The sequence below is a fragment of the Cenococcum geophilum genome (assembly GCF_001692895.1).
Source record: "Cenococcum geophilum 1.58 unplaced genomic scaffold K441scaffold_9, whole genome shotgun sequence".
NCBI classification, from domain to species: Eukaryota; Fungi; Ascomycota; class Dothideomycetes; order Gloniales; family Gloniaceae; genus Cenococcum; species Cenococcum geophilum.
In genome coordinates, this window is record NW_027137567.1 from 135,924 (window position 1) to 152,382 (window position 16,459).

The window sequence follows — 16,459 nt, forward strand, 5'->3', positions numbered from 1 at the left end:
AAGTCGATAGCCTTCACATCACCCTTGAAATTCCCAACCCTCCTGCCGTTGCTACCAGCCTCTCTACCGTCGGCAGCTTCCGGCTAACAAAATGCCCCTCCTCCGATTCCAAAACCTCTACGAAGTCCATAAAGAGCAAAATGAGCGCCATAAAGAGCTAGAAGCTCAAGAAGCTCCGACCCGAAGGCAGGATGCCCAGGGGGTGACCATAACCCAAAATTTCTTTCAGCCGGGCCAAGGTGAACCAAAAATTGCCTGGGAGAAAAACACGCCATTTGGCAAGTTTACCGTTTCTGATACTACCGTGAGCCAGGTCGGAAATTCACTCAAGATGCTCGTTAAAAATGCCTCTTGTCGCGTCGATGCATACAAAGAATCCCTAGGCATGGCTACATTCAGAAAAGAGGAGGCAGACTTGCTAATACAAAGCGGAGTCCTTGACGGAGATCAATGGAAGAGAGCACCGGAGGGCCAATTAGTCCGTTATATACCGTCTCCTTACGCGTTCTACGGGTCCTTGACGTTTACCGCTCCTATAGAGACGTATGATTTGATCTGCAAGTCCAGTGCATTCAACGCTTTGATGGCATTGACTGCTATTGGCAGCATAATAGGACCAGTTGAGCGCACGGTTTCCCTCATTGTTGGGGGTGCACTTGATGGAATTTTTGAAGATGAATCAGACCTTGGCCGCCCTTACATTGAGAAGGGGCTAAGACGCGCTCTGTTGCGGACGCATGCAGCAGAGCGAACCAGCAAGCATTCCAACGCATTCGACGACTTTCTCCTCAAATGCCTCCTAGAGATACCCGCTCCCGTCCGCGGTATCCTCGCGAATTCGGAAGAGGAAGTTAGAGCTCTTGGCATTGATGACAGTCAGCTCAGCGCCATAGCTGAGTGGGCTTTTGCAGGCACAACCCCTAGGACTCTTGTCTTGTGGAATAAAGTCGAGGCCCTGGCTGCTGCTGTTGTATCATCGTTCTTCAAATTTGGGCGGCTTGCACTTGTAGATTGTGCTGCCAGTAAATGCCTGCTTTTTGGTAATGATAAAAGTTCGAGCGGAACGCCTGGACTGGCAATCTACCAAGGAGGAGATGCGCAACAAGCAATCGAAATCCTGCACCGAAAAAACTGGTTGCAGCCTGTTACTCAAGCAGAGTCGAAAAGAGCACCTAAATTGTACCCGTACCTGAGACTATCATGCTCGATCGAGACTTCATTGAAACTCTGCCCTGGGTTCTTGCAGAGTGTTGGTGTCAAAGAAGACGACGCCAATCATTTGGTCAAGGCGATCAAAAGAGACGCTGTTGCACAATTCGCTAGAGAGGTCTCGGTCATTGCAGAGGAACAAGATTCTTGGTCAATGACATCCCAAGACAACGTTCTGTATTCCTACACCTACGGAGTCCCCATTCCTGCCTATGACTGGAAGTTCTGGCTCGGGCTCAACAATGTGGACGTTAATCACGTCATACTCCACCAACCTACCGGGCTAAGCGTTGACCTCGGGTCTTCAACGTATTACGGATACACTGCGCAGTCCATCGAGAACAGATCTTCAATCAAGGATTTACACCAGAGCTATATGAGAAACCTCCCCGCTGATACTCGCCGGCGGGACTCTGACGTCTCGAGCGCCCTTGGTGAAGTTGCGGGTCTGGTCTATGCTCTCGCCCTAAGTTGCGTACATGTTCATAACCAGGCACATATGGAAAACATGAAGATCAGCATCGGCCTGGGCGATGATCTCAAGACTGCGTACTCCTCTCTTTGCATTAGGCCGGGGATCAAAACAAAAATTCCTCGCTGTAAGTGTCTCGGTGTGCTCGCCCAAGTCTGGCTCAGCCTTCCCGCTATTTATATCCCTTATTGGCCCCAGAGCTCCTTGGGAATTAGCAACAGCCACGGTGCGGTTATCAGCGCAATTTTTGCCGAGACAAAGTCTTTAGAGGACGCGACAATGAAGTTTGTTATATCGAAAGATGTCCCGGATATTATGGTCGGTGAAAAGCCTGTAGTAGCTTGCGCGAGCACTCCGCATTCAATGGTACAAAAGCGCGGCCACGCCATTAATGTTACGCCCTCAACCAAGGAGCCATATGACGGTTGTTGGCAGATCTGCTGCATCACGACAACAGGAGGTCAGCCTCCCGCCCTAGAGAAGGGGAATCTGCTCAGCAATGTAGTCTCAGTAGTGCCAGTGTGTGGGTACATTGCTTGCGGAGCGTGGTGGTGGGAGTATGTGGATCTAGACGACGCTTTCGGTGNCATGGCCGAGAGTGCATCTCAGCCGTCCTGTCCTACCTGCCCTTCGAGCACTGAAGCACTGTGGTTGTCGCAAGAGATCTTTCTTGGGCGAGCGCAAGGGGGTGGGTTTAGTTGTTCCTTGCCGCAGACGGGCCAGAAATTGGTGGTGCCTGCGCATCAAAACGGGCTGATGCAAAGTTTTCTTTGCGGCGTTTTTCGATGTTCGACAAATAAACTTCGATACCGTCTCCGGCAATGTATAACTCATACCGAGGCGGATGTAATAATCGTATAGTTCAAATGTCTCGATTTGGTTCAGTCCTATTGTCAACCTATAAAATATGTCCTATCTGACTTCGTCAGAAGGACTGGTCTTTTTGAGCCAATTGGGCGTTCAACACCTATCATTGGGACAGCGTAACGTTGGACGGAAAATCATAAGAGGTCACTCCTTCGACAACGACGTAGAAAATATCACATGAACCCCCCCTTCCTATAACTCACCTACCTTATGTATATAGTCTCTTTTCTTCATAGATCAATCTTTACACGAGTTTTCCTAAGCTGTATTTTTACGGTTGTCAAACTAGACGATCAAGGATAAGAACTCTGTTCCATTGCAAGAGGCTCTAGAGCAGTGTTCGCAATGATAATTTTATTCATTGCTTCTTAACGATATATTCATTCATAAGGAGTGATAACGATTGGATAATTTGAAAGTTCCTATGAATATATAGAAAGACTTGTGATGTAGTAAGATGTAAACATAGGACCAATTTTACGCCGTATGTTCTGATATATACGCAAGAGTCAAATGCTTCCGAATATTTTTCGGAGCGCGAAGGACAATCACCTAGCGACGCAGAGGCTTAGACCAGTGAATATTGAGCGATCGGAGTGTTTAAAGTCATGGGTAAGGGGAGGAGTTGTAAGAGGCTGGAGGAAAGAGCTACTGGTGAATGTTAAGGGGGGTAGATGCCTCTGTGGAGACTTTGACTGCTACGATTTAGTACAACACCATGCCAGGACTGGTGATCTACAATATCGCAATTATTCATTCATATCGCGATAAATCGGCTCTCCTACGAATACGATGCGATAAGTGGCCAATTTATTCATTCATTCATTACTGCGAACACTGCTCTAGAGCAGACTTGCTATTAAGCAAGCCGAAAGGCCTGCTTACTTGCTTGCTTGCCCGCTTAATAGGAAATATCTATCTATCGCAGTCACGTGAGGGGATATTTAATTTTTGTATGATTGGGAGGCGCAGGGCTATAAGGTCGCTCTAGGGCTAGTTCTTAGCAGTTTTGCTAGTACCTAGCACTCAAATCTGCTAAGGATTTGCCCTAAAGCGGCCAGATGTCCCCGACCGCAAGCCTATAGCTGCAAGACTATCTGACTATAGTAGTCGCACTAAGGCTAGTTCTTAGCGGTTTTGCTAGTTCCTAGCACCTGCTAAAGAATTGCCTTAAAGCGCTATCTATTCACTTGCTCGCAGAGATAGAGATATATTCTGAATAATGTATTGTATTGGGGGGTGTAGGCCCGAGGAGAGGGTAATTATCTCAGCCTGCTGTATTGCATAGTAGGTTCCCTACTATCTCAAGCAGCGGTAGATAATTACACACTCATTGCCCTAAACAACGCGTACCGTTAGAACCTAGCGGTACGAGGCCTGCGCCTAACAACCAATATAGAAGTAGGAATATATCTCGTCTTTTTTGCGCCCGTAGGGTATCGTTAAAAGACCATTCGGGTAACCTAGAACCTAGGTAATATCGAAGGCTGTTAACGACGATGAACCTAGCGGTACAAGGCCTGCGCCTAATAACCAATATAGGAGTAGGAATATATGTCGTCTCTTTACGCCCATAGAGTATTATTAAAAACCGTTCCCGTAGGTAATATCGAAGGCTATTAATAACGACGACGTAGTAAGAAAGCTGGAAAGCGTCAATTTAAAACCTGTTGAAAAACCCTGTAGGAAAAATTGTTAGGAAAGACTACTTATTAACAGCTGTGGAAAGACGCGACGCGAAACTTCGCGATCCTCCAAGGGGTAAGACGTTTTATCGCGACGATAACACAACGCCGTACGGCATAGCATTATCAAGGCTATAAGACGAATGAACAACAAATTCTCTATTAAATAAGCCTTATTTTAAAGCGAAAAGCCGAAAGGCTGATTGTGATAGATATTGATGTTGCTGTTCGAAGGAAGGCGTGACTTCGCTTTGAATAGACATTTTTATATATAATGCATACTAAGTGTAAGGGATAGCGGGTGGGAAAAGCGAATTAGCCACGTAGTGACTGCGTTCAATATTCGCGAATATTATAGGAGGTCTCAGCATTATACATTGCTGAGATGGATACTGCCAAGCAATATATAGACGCTAGTATCTATCGCAGTCACGTAAGGGGATATTTAATTTTTGTATAATTGGGAGGCGTAGGGCTATAAGGTTGCTCTAGGGCTAGTTCTTAATAGTTTTGCTAGTACCTAGCACTTAAATCTGCTAAGGATTTGCCCTAAAGCGGCCAGATGTCCCTAAGCAAATCTCCTACGCCCAATAAGACATTACCGCATTCTGCTATATTCTGCTATATTGTCATATTCTGCCAAATTCTGCCACATTATTATATTCTACTATATTCTGCAGACCCTAAGTTATAAGCCAACTAATTAGGATTTTCTATGCCCGGTATAGAAAATTACTATTAGCTTGCTTACTACTAGCGCCTTAGCGGCCCTCTTAATATCTTAACCTGCTACCTAGTAATCCTTACGCTAAAAGCGGTATACTACGCTAGAAGTGAGAGTTAAGGCAATAGAGGTTAGTAGTTTTAGTTTTAATATATAGGCGAAAGGCTTCTAATAACTACTAACCTAGCTGCTAAATTTACTAATATAAATACCCTAAATCTTTAGCGAATTAGGCAGCGCCCTAGTAGAAGAAGTAGCTTAAATAGCTACTTAGGTTAATCCTAGCAGCTACTAAATAGGGAAAAGAATCTTACGAACCCCTAAAGAGGTAAAGGGTTTACTATTAAAACCAAATAAGGAAGAGTTAGGGGGTTAAGAGTCCCTATTAAACAGCTTTATTATAGTAGCAACTAGGCATAATAGGCCGCCTACTACCGTAATGGCGACATTAACGCCCTAGTATTACTTATCGGCTTTACTTTATTTAAGGCGGAATATTATTCTAGTAGGCGTAAAGGTAATATTATATTAGGTAGCCTTTTTTACTAAAAAGGTTGTTTAGTTCTTAAGCTCCGCTATAATATATATAATCTTACCCATCTATAGAAATCTAGCAAATATAAGGGTAAATATAGTATTAGTGTTAATATCTAGTAGTAATGGGCCGTATATTACTACCTGGGCTAAAATATCCCTAGTAATGGATTACTTGTCCTTTTTTACTAAGGGATAAATAGCAGCTACTTTAGTAAGTAATTGGTGTACTATAGGATCCTTAAATACTATAATTAAGATACTATAATCTATATAGCGTAAGCAAATCACGGAGATATAAGCTTGTAAGGGTTTGGCCTTAAGCCTACCTATCTATAGCTAGGAGGTACTAAATGTTAGCGACTTAGTTAATCGAGGCACGAGCACGGCAAAAGGGTCGCGCAAGCCTGTACGATTGGGTTGTCTATAAACGAGGATCTAAAGCTAGAGAAAGGAAAGGAGACAAAGGGTGACGCTACTTAACGTTATATATAATCCTCTAGTTATATAACGGCAATCTAAAACTATCTAAAACTGTCTGCAATTGTCCGCTATAATCTACTAATATCTACTAGTTTCTACCAGCGCCGTAATATTACCCTCCCCTCTAAAAAAGCCTACCTTTAGGCTTTATATATCCGTTTTATATCTATAGGGTATTTTTATCTTTATACTTAATAGGTAGCTTATTATCTTTGCTATTCTAGTATTCTATTTACTTGTTAAGGTACTTTAGGGGCCCGGGTTTATTAGGGTAACGGCTATAGAACTTTTAAAGCTTATAGGGACTACCTATAAAGTTCTATATAGGGTACTAAGTAGGGTTTAGGTTATACCCTTTCTAACTAATATAATATTTTAACGTTCCCCTTACAAGCTTATAGGCTAGTATTTCTTTAATTTCCTATTTATTATCGCTATTAACTTAGATTAGTAAGGGAGGTTTATTTATTTATCTAGGTAATAGGTTATTTATAGCTTTTTATAGTTTATTTAAAAAGAAAATAGGGTAAACCTTAATTAAATCTAGGAGCTTTACTTTATATAAATTGCCTATTTTCTTAAGAACTTTATATATTATACTATATTAAGCGCCTACTAAAGTCTGAAAATAGCTTAGTATTAAAATCCTAGTAGTATAGGAGATAGAAAGCTAGCCCGCTAAGTATATAAATAAGCGATTTCTATTCTATAGGGCCCTAATAGTCTTAAGGCGCCTATACTGGTTCTACTTACCTACGCGTATAGTAAATATTAAGGGTATATAGCGCGTAGGGCCTTTACCTTTAAACTTAAAGGTAAATATATCTAGAATCTTAGCGAAGTGTCTATTATTACCGTGGGTAAGTATATAGTGGCCTAGTAGGATATTAATAAGTATATAAAAGTAGCACTCTAGTAATAAGGCGGCGCCTTTAGCCTAAAGCTTACAGCAGACGCTCTAAAACTCGTCCTTAGTATAGCCGTTAAGAAGGGTATCTTTACCCTTATTAGCAAACTGCTCTTTCTCGCGCTGCGCGTCCCTCCGCTATAGCGTCTTTAGGTACTCTCCAATGCCATCCTCCCGTGGAAATAGGTGGCTGTTTATTTTTATAACTTTCTATATCTAATAGAGGTCCGTTAAAGTGGTAATATAGCTATAAACTAACCGCTATAAGAGCTGCGTTTTCTCTTAGAGCATATTAATATCGGCTTTATAGCTCTTCCCTTTTAAGGGCTAGCCTATAACCTGTTTAATAAGAAAAAGAAGTAGCTTATCCTCTATAATAGTATCGCTATTATAGTACTGCTTTTATTTATAAAAGGCCTAGAGCTAGATAATATATTAGCCGCAGGCCGCGATACTTTTAGAATTATATCCTTTTTACTTTAAACTCCTTCTGCTTTAGAATATACGTTAAAGATATATTCTTAGGCCTAGTAGTACGCGTAAGGGCGAGGATATACTACGCGTTAGTGGGTAATTCGGCATTATTAGCAATATTAATGTCTACGAGGTTAGTCAGCGCCATCTTATATAGTAGGTATAATAGTAGACGTACTACCGCAATTAAAAATTAGGTAGGGAAGACTTTTTTATATATAATTAGGGCCCTAATGGCCCTAATTAGCGGGCGGCCCTTAATACGCGTATATCTATAGCTTGGCGCTAGTGGCGCTGTAATATACGCCCTAGGTAGCTAGCTAAATACGTAACTTTTTCGCTAACTAAGGATTAGCCGGGCATTAAATACTAAGAAAATAATTACTATTCTAAATTAGCTTAGTAGACAGTGCAGATATTTCTATATCTGTATAATTAATTTCCTAGTCTAAGCCTTTAAGGTAATTTAGTAGTTATTTCCAATAACTTTAATATTAAACAGTTCCTACCTCTTCTAAATATAATCTTTCAGATTTAACCTAATAAAGTTATCTAGGAAAAGGTCTATACTATTATAATAGAGTCTATACCTCCTCCTTGCCCGCTACTATTCCATATTTAAACACTATATTAATATAATATAAGTTGCTTCGCTAACTCGTCTAAATATAAGGAATATATAAATAATGTTTTAAAGAAGGAGCTAGGCCCTCTTTATATAGGGGTTCCTAGCTTATATAAAGCATTCTTTAGGGAAATAAAAGGTCTTAAAAAGGTAAGCGCTATTGTTTTTAAGAAATACTGTTCTTGCTAAAATATCGTAAACTCGCGCCGAAGTAAGCCCACGTATTCCCCACCACTATTAAAATAATACACCCTATATAGCCCTACCAATATAGCTCTATATTTTATAAATAGAGGCCTATTTAATAGCCTTATTTCAGGGCTATAAAATAAGCCCGTATTTATATAAATTGGACCAGTATTAGTGAAATTATATACGGTACTTTAAAACGGCTACAAAACTTAAATTGAGGCTCTACGATAACTAATCCGACTCTCCTTCCCTAAAAACAAGCCCCCCCCCCCATAACTCTACTAAAATAGCCCTAAAATAGGGCTATTAAATAGGCCTCTATTTATAAAATATAGAGCTATATTAGTGGAGCTATATAGGGTATATTGTTTTAACAGTGGTAGGAAATGCGCGGGCTTACTCTGGCGCGAGTTTATAATATTTTAGTAAGAATAGTATAAGGAAGGGGACAATCTACTATACGCTAAGGGCGGCTAGCATAATTGGCCTAAAAGCGTAGAGTATGATAATGTCCTAGAGTGGTTTAATAGCCTAATTAGATTATTTTTAGGCTTTATAAAGGAGTATAGGTCCGCCCTAAAGATATAATAAAAGCTTATTATATATACTAAGCAGCTTATATAGAGGTCTATAGTGAAGTAAAAGCTAAATATTAGTTTTATAGATAATCTAATAGCCAGTAAGAGCTTTTAGTGCTATTAGTTATATATACTTATACCAGGAGAGCTAGAGAGTGATTTAAATACTAATATACCCTTATAGGTATAGTTTAATTTAGGGAAATAGATAAAAGAAGTCTTCGCTACTTAGGATACTTATTACTTTATCCTAGGCTTTACCCTTTATAGATATATTATACAGTTATAGGAGTATAACTCAGTAGGAGGCATTATATTATTATTATTTAATATTAATAAAAACGGACTATAATTTACCTTAGTAATATTAGGATTTCTCTAAATAAATAAGGAGTAGCTTAGGGTTAACCCTGCTATTTTAATATCGGACGGCAAAAATATATTAAAGTTATGCGCAATAATTAGACTAAGCATCTTATCCTTAACAAACTTATAAAATAGGTATATTATATTACTGGCTAAGCGACTATTTTCTAGAAAGTATATGTTGGTACCAATTTAATGGTATAAGTAAGTCGTGTCTAGGGGCACGAAATACGTATAGTATCGTATGCTTATTTAGACGGTAGTGACTGTCGATTGTATAAAGCAGACTACGTGGTCTATATACTGATGCACCTCCCCCCTAATTAGTTAGTGCTTTATAAGTGCACCAGACGCGTAAGCGAGTAGTTGGTGCACTGAACGCGTAAACGCGTACCTGGTGTACCGAACGCGTAAGCACGCGTTTAGTACAACAGGTGCTGTAATTATACACTAGCAGTACTTAAAAAATGAAACCACCTATATACAGCCTCCGTAATTGCTTTAATAAAACCATAGAACATAAAGGAAAATATATAGGAAATCTCCCCCAAGGTGCCGTCTAGGCTGTCTTCTAAACGGTACCTCAAGCTGGCCGTAAGTCCTGCTTACGGTCCGTAAAATAAACCGTACGGCCTTTTAACGGGCAGTAGATAAGCTATAAGTTAGATTTTAAGGGCTGCTAAGGCGCTAGTGCTAAGCGAGCTAATAGCAATTTTCCATGCCCGGCATGGAAAATCGTGATTAGTTAATTTAACCACTATGGCAAAATATAGCAGAATTTGGCAGGTTACGTAAGTCCACTAAGTTCTATTATAGCTTTCCACCGTTTTTCTACCTAACAGCTTACGGTCCGTAGAATAGGCCGTATAATAAACCGTACGGCCTTTTAATAGGCCGTAGGCGTACCGTAGGTACTTCGTTAGTCCCGTTCTACCTATTTTATAACCTTTAGGTTAAGCTTATTCGTATTAATTAGGGTTTTAAGGGCTTAATATAGCTTTACCTTAGTTATAGCGTCCGCTAGGTTATCTCCACTACTAATCTATTTAACCTCTATAATCTTACGTTATTTATAGGCCTAATATAAGCACATTAGGTTAACTATAAGCCTCTTCTCTTATATTATACCTAGTTTAACTAGGCAGTTATAAAGGGACTTTAAATTAGTATATAAAACCAGGGGTAACTACTCTAGTTATAGAATCTTCTAAACCGTTAATTTAATTGCGGCTGCTATATTAAATCTATAAGCTAGTGTATATAGTTTAGAAGCTAGTATACTACAGGTTACTTATTTATACTTAATTAAAGACTAGTACAATATATTTGCGTCCTAATTATAGTCTATAAGTATAATTATAAAGCCGATTTATAATAATAGGTCTTTATTATTAGCAAAGGAGGTGTCTATAAATGCTAGTAAGCTAAGGGAACTTAGGTCTAGTGGTATAAAAGTAAGTCCCCTTGCTATATTGTTAATTTGCTACTAAATACGCTTATTAAGCTGCTTGATATTTTCTTCTTACGGATTTACTACCTAGGCCGTAAAGGATAAGTCGTAGGCAGATTTAGGTTGGCAGACTATAGTAATATAGGCGCCTCTTGCACGCTGTATAGCGTATTAGTCCTTTATATTTACGGTCTTACGGGTCTCTCCGCGGGAACTAGTAAAGTCCATAGGCTTTACTATAATAAGCTTTAGGTTTTAAGCTTAGTGTTCCTAGGTTAGCTAAATTAAGTTGCCCTTTTATATAATTAAGCCTCCATTAAACTTAATTAGAGTCTGCTTAGTTAACTACTCTTATAGCTTTACTAGGAACTTAGCTTCTTGCAGTTTAGTCTCTTTAGTGTCCGTAAATATCCGGTCTACTAAGAAGAGGGTATTATCTATTTAGAGTCTAATAATGCTAAGGCCATTTAATAGGCTATATAGGAGGCAGGGGTTATAGGTTAACTATTCCATTTTAAGTTTACTAACGTGGTGCTAGTAGTATATCTTAAACCAATAGTTTCTGGCTTCTAGTACTCCATAAAGAGGTTTTATAACCTATAAAATTATTCCTAGTTATAGGTTAAGCTCATAGGGTGGTCGTATAAAGATATCCCTACTTAGGTAGGTATTAGACTATATATAGGCTTATAAGATGTCCCGTAAGTAAAGGGCTACGGATTTAGTTTACTGTAGTCTAGGCGTAAGTGCGAGTATAATCCGTTAACTAACCTATTAAATTATAGGCGATTGCGTAAGGACTAGGTCCTTTCCCTAGTCGTTATAAGCTTATATAATGAGCCTTAATTTCTTAAAGGCTTTATTAGTACTAGGGTGCTTAATCTTATTAACGAAGCGTAAGTTAAATATACGGACGCCTTACGGAATGTCTCTCTCCGTTATAATCGCAAAGATACCCTTTTTAAGTAGTCCGTTAATCTCTTTACGCCGTAAGTCCGTAAAAGGGGTTTCCTATACTAGAACTAATATATCTATAGGCGGAGATTGCTTTACGGATGTGCCTATAAAGGTTAGGTAGTTCTCCATTACGGGATTCTTATAGGGGCGTCCTCGGCCACGCTTTACGGCAGGTTTAGTAGGTTTAGTAGGTTTCTAGGGGACCTTTAGGGTAGGCAAGGGTGCCTCTAGTTTATTTAATTCAGTAGTTATTTCTAGTTCGTCTGGTTCAGCGGTTGCTTCTAGTTTATCTAGCTTAACGTTATAGGTGTTTTTGGGCCGAAAGTAGGGTTTTACAGACGTGCTTCTAAAGCTAGTTGGCCCGCTAGAAAGCTATACGCAGCACGTCTCATTTTCTACGGCTAGTAGACGGTAAGGTCCATTCTAACTGCCGCTTTTACGCCATATAAGGACTTTAGAGTTAAGCGGGAGGTTGTATACTAAGGTTATATTAGGTCCGTTGCGGTAGTATAGGGCGTTATTAATAGTTTATTTAGCCCGTAATTTAACTATTTTGGCTATTGCCTTCCGTATTGCAGCTATTTATTCCGTAATAGACGGGGTAGGGGGGCCTAGGTTGCTTATCCTTAGGTAAGCTCCGTAAACTAAGAGGGTAGGTACTAGTCCGTTAGGGCCAGTGGTGTTGTTAACGGCTTTTACGGCTATCTGTAAAGCTAGTTCCTTTTAAATGTCCTTATACTCGTCCGTAATAATCTAATAAGCTCTCTATAGAGCTAGGTAAGCTCGCTTAATAAGCCTAATGGACTAATACGCCTTAACTGGAACAGCTTTTATTAATATAGCCATGGCCGTAGCATACTGCTAGAATTCCTTACTAATAAAGTTCCTACCGGCGTCGTGGGTGATATACTTAGGAGGTCCAATATATATGTCAATCTAGCAGGTCCGTAAAATATCCTAAGTGTACTTTACGGATATATTTTGCAACTAACAGGCGGCTTAGTAGCGGGTTACCTCGTCAATTATATATAATACTGGGCTGCCGTTAATGTATATAATGTCTATATACACTAAATAGTTGAAGTTAAGGTCCTTATAAAGGGTAAACTTAAATCTACTTAGGGAACGTCCGTATTTCTGGCAAAAAGAGCAGTATTTAGTCAGGTGGTCGATTACCTTCCTATTAACGTTATTATGTCCAGAGCATTTAAGAACTCTATATAGCTTTTTAGCTAACAGGTGGCCGAAACAGCGGTGCAAACGGTGGATTTCAGTACTAGTAAGGTAGCACGGGTTATAGTTAAAAGATTCCTAAATATAGGTCCGTAAAGTCTCTCCCTATATAAGAAACGGGTGTCTAAATTGTTATGTAATTAGTAGGGTAATATACTTACTTCCTAGGGCAGTTACGGGGCTAGTTAAGGTATCCGTAATATTATTGTAGTAGACCTATAATTTGTCTATGTCCGTAAGGTAAAGTAAGAAAGGGGTGTCTACTTTTACTATATGGAAGTTAACTAGGCTAATTAGGGTCTTAACTATAACTAATCTAATTAATGTAGTTAAGCTAATGCCAAATTGGACGTTTACGGCCCCAGTTTGCGTAATATTAATGTCCATATTGTCATTTGCGGTGGTCCTATATGCGAGGTATTATCCGTAGCCTACAGTAGACTTTTTAGAGGCGCCTGTGTCAATTATAATACTATAGAATTCCTTAGGGGTATAGCGTTCTATAGTGATATATACAAATAGGTCCTGCTTGTAATCTATAACGTCTATAACAGGGGTGCTTACGGAATAGTTTTTAGGCGCAACTAAGTGTATAAAGGAACGGTCGGCTAATACAGTCGTAATATTAAAGGCTTAGCTGTCTGTAAAAGGTCTAAAAGTAGTTAAGAACGTCTCTAGGGTCTCCTATTCCTAGTTATCTAGGTTAAAGTTAATTATAAGGGCTTCTCTTCTTTCTTTCCTTTGTATTCTAAGATAAACTGGCTAATCCGTTTATTAAATCTCTTCTTAAACCTATTACGTTCTTCCTAGGTATGCCTTATAGACTAATATCCTTTCTTACTATACACGAAGTATTTCTAACTGGTTTGTCTGCGGGGGTATACTTTTATATAAGAGTTACTGTAAAGGTTGCGGGTAGAACCTAGTTAATGCGGATACTGCTGGCGGTATCGGCGGTCCGTAAAGTAGGCATCTAAATCAGGTTGCGGATTTTGCAGGTCCGTAATAAAAGCTTAAGTATTACCTGGCGGGTTTAAGGCTTTATACGTTGCAATAGAGGACCGTAAATTGTTAATAAGGCCAGCTACGGTGTCTGCGGGCTTATAATAGGCGTATTTATAGGGTTCCATTTCCTGGTAGGCCGTAATTAGTTTGTTATATAAGAAGTCGTCCGTTTAAAGCTTAATATTAAGACCGTGCTATAGGTGGCGGAGGTCTTTAATAAGGATTTGTAGGCACTCTATGGTTGATTTTTTAGTATTCTTGTCTATTACGGTCCATAACTTGGTCGCATTCTATTGGGTAAGGATATTACGCCTATATTCCGGTCCTTTAAAGTAGTTACGTATAGCTTTATATAGCTTATTAAAGGGAACACTAAGGGGGTTGCTCTTAAGGTTGGTGTAGTAGTGGTTAAGTACTAGGCCGTGTAGTATAGTAGAGTAGGCTTGGCTGAACTCCTGTTTAGGAATATCGGCCTTCTAATAGAGGTCTGTAAAGATAGTCAGTTTAAAGTTAAAGTTGTCATTTTTACCGCTGTACTTAGATTCGTCGGTGTAGAGCTTAGCTAGGTTAGCTAGCTCCTTACCGTAGGTCTTTACTTAGGTAGTTTACGGGTCTATAGCTTATGGATTTATAGGTTGCGGATATATAGGTTGCGGATCTGTAGTTTAAATAACATAAGGGGTTTAGTCCGTATTTTAGTTCGCGGGGGTATTACGGTCTATAATTTGGGTTATAGGGGTATTACGGTCCGTAACATAAGTACTAGGTGTACTTTGGCCAGTAAGATTAATTTTAAAACTGCTTAGGTTTATAGGACGAATTTGGTTAAGAGGGTTAAGTATAAGGCTAGCAATTATATTAAGTTTAGAAAAAGTAAAGAATTCCTTAGTAGTATTGTACTCGTCTAGGATTTCTTCCTTAGTCTATTCCGTTCGGTCCTTCTTATATATTATATTATATAAGGACCGTACAATAATAACCTATTTATTTCTTTTAACCTATACGCCTTAGTTACGTAAAAGGGTCCGTAGGTTACGGATAGTAGTAGGGTTATATTCCTTAAAGATGGCTTCCGTAAAGTCCGCAAAGTCTTCCTAGTATTGCTCCTATAGGTTAACGTTTATAAGCTTAAAGTATTTATACTTAAGGATTTTAAATTTAATATAGTTGTTAACGTTATCTATAGACGTAACGTCAACTCCTTATCTCTACTTCTTTTGACCTTTATTAACCTGCTTGCTAATATCTACTATACTATATAGTGTAGTATGGTGCGTAGCGGGTGGAAGAGGTCTTATAAGGGTCTATAAAATCGGTTAACGGGCCCATAACGGTTCGTAGAAGGGTAAGGGGGTCTCCGTAGGGTTTTAACAGGTCCATAGTGGTTTGTAGGAGGGTAAGAGGTCTCCGTAACGGTCCGTAAAAGTGATTAACGGGTCCGTAACGGTTCGTAAAAGGGTAAGGGGTCTCCGTAAGGGGTCAGAGAGGAGGCTGGGGTATTTTAGTAGGGTGTGGTGGTCGCGTTCTTGGTATAATCGTGTTCTTAACGTGGTCGCGTTAACTACTAGTATAGTGGTTAATATCTCTAATTAAGGTAGAGCGTAAACGTCTTCTAAAACCAGGGTAGATTCAAGGTAATTCTAGGTAAGGTGGAGCGTCAGACGTCTTCTAAATCTAGAGTACTTTAATTCTCTTTAACTGAAATAGGGGCTTGCAAGGTGGAGCATTGGACGTCTTCCAAGCAAGTGCGTATCTCCTGATCTGTGCGCGCTCACTAATCAGTGTCGGTACCAATTTAATAGTATAAGTGAGTCGTGTCTAGGGGCACGAAATACGTATAGTATCGTATACTTATTTAGACGGTGGTGACTGTCGATTGTATAAAGCAGACTACGTAGTCTATATACTAATGCACCTCCCCCCTAATTAGTCAGTGCTTCATAAGTGCACCAGACGCGTAAGCGAGTGGTTGGTGCACTGAACGCGTAAACGCGTATCTGGTATACCAAACGCGTAAGCACGCGTTTGGTATAATAGGTGCTGTAATTATATAGTATACTATAAGGGGGATACCTTTAAAATACCCCTTGTTATTAAAGACTTATAGTAGTACTTAGAGCGTAAGAAAGAAGGCAAACTGCTATATAAGGCAGTGGAGAAAGAAGTAGTTAATATAGCTAGGTATTATTACTATAGAACTATTTATATAAGCGAATAAGATAATAATATCTTTAATATCTATAAGGGGCTAGATATTACTAAAGCGATAAACTATAAGCTAGAAGGCTTAATAATGCCTTTAAAACTAATTAGAGTATAAAGTTGTATAAGAAAAGGTTAAAGTTTTAGTAAAAAGAGGTCTTTTAGTTGTAGCGCCCTATTACTACCTGGCAAGCGCCTATATTTAACCTCTTTAGCTAAGCGCCCTATTAAGCAGAATCGCGTATATTAACGCGTTATTACTAGTAACTATAGGAAGCCTTTTTATAAGGCACGCTCTTAAGCTATAATACTTACTATACTAGAGGGTAGTATTAAAGGATATAAGTCTTTATATATACAGGCCGGTATTATTTAATATAATATTTCAATAGGCAACCTTATAATAAACGAGGAAGATAATAATTCTTCTTAGCTGGTATTCTTAATTAACTTTAATCTTATAATTAAAGAGAAGTAAAAAGGACCTTTAGAAGTA

At 39.3% G+C, this 16,459-nt stretch overlaps 1 protein-coding gene across 1 annotated transcript; it reads left to right on the forward strand.

Moving 5' to 3' along the window:
• Positions 1-1,542: 1,542 nt before the first annotated feature.
• Positions 1,543-2,798, forward strand: K441DRAFT_655237 (uncharacterized protein). The gene has a single exon (XM_067647818.1). The coding sequence runs from the start codon at positions 1,586-1,588 to the stop codon at positions 2,540-2,542; it is 957 nt and encodes a 318-aa protein (XP_067506913.1). The 5' UTR covers positions 1,543-1,585; the 3' UTR covers positions 2,543-2,798.
• Positions 2,799-16,459: the final 13,661 nt, after the last annotated feature.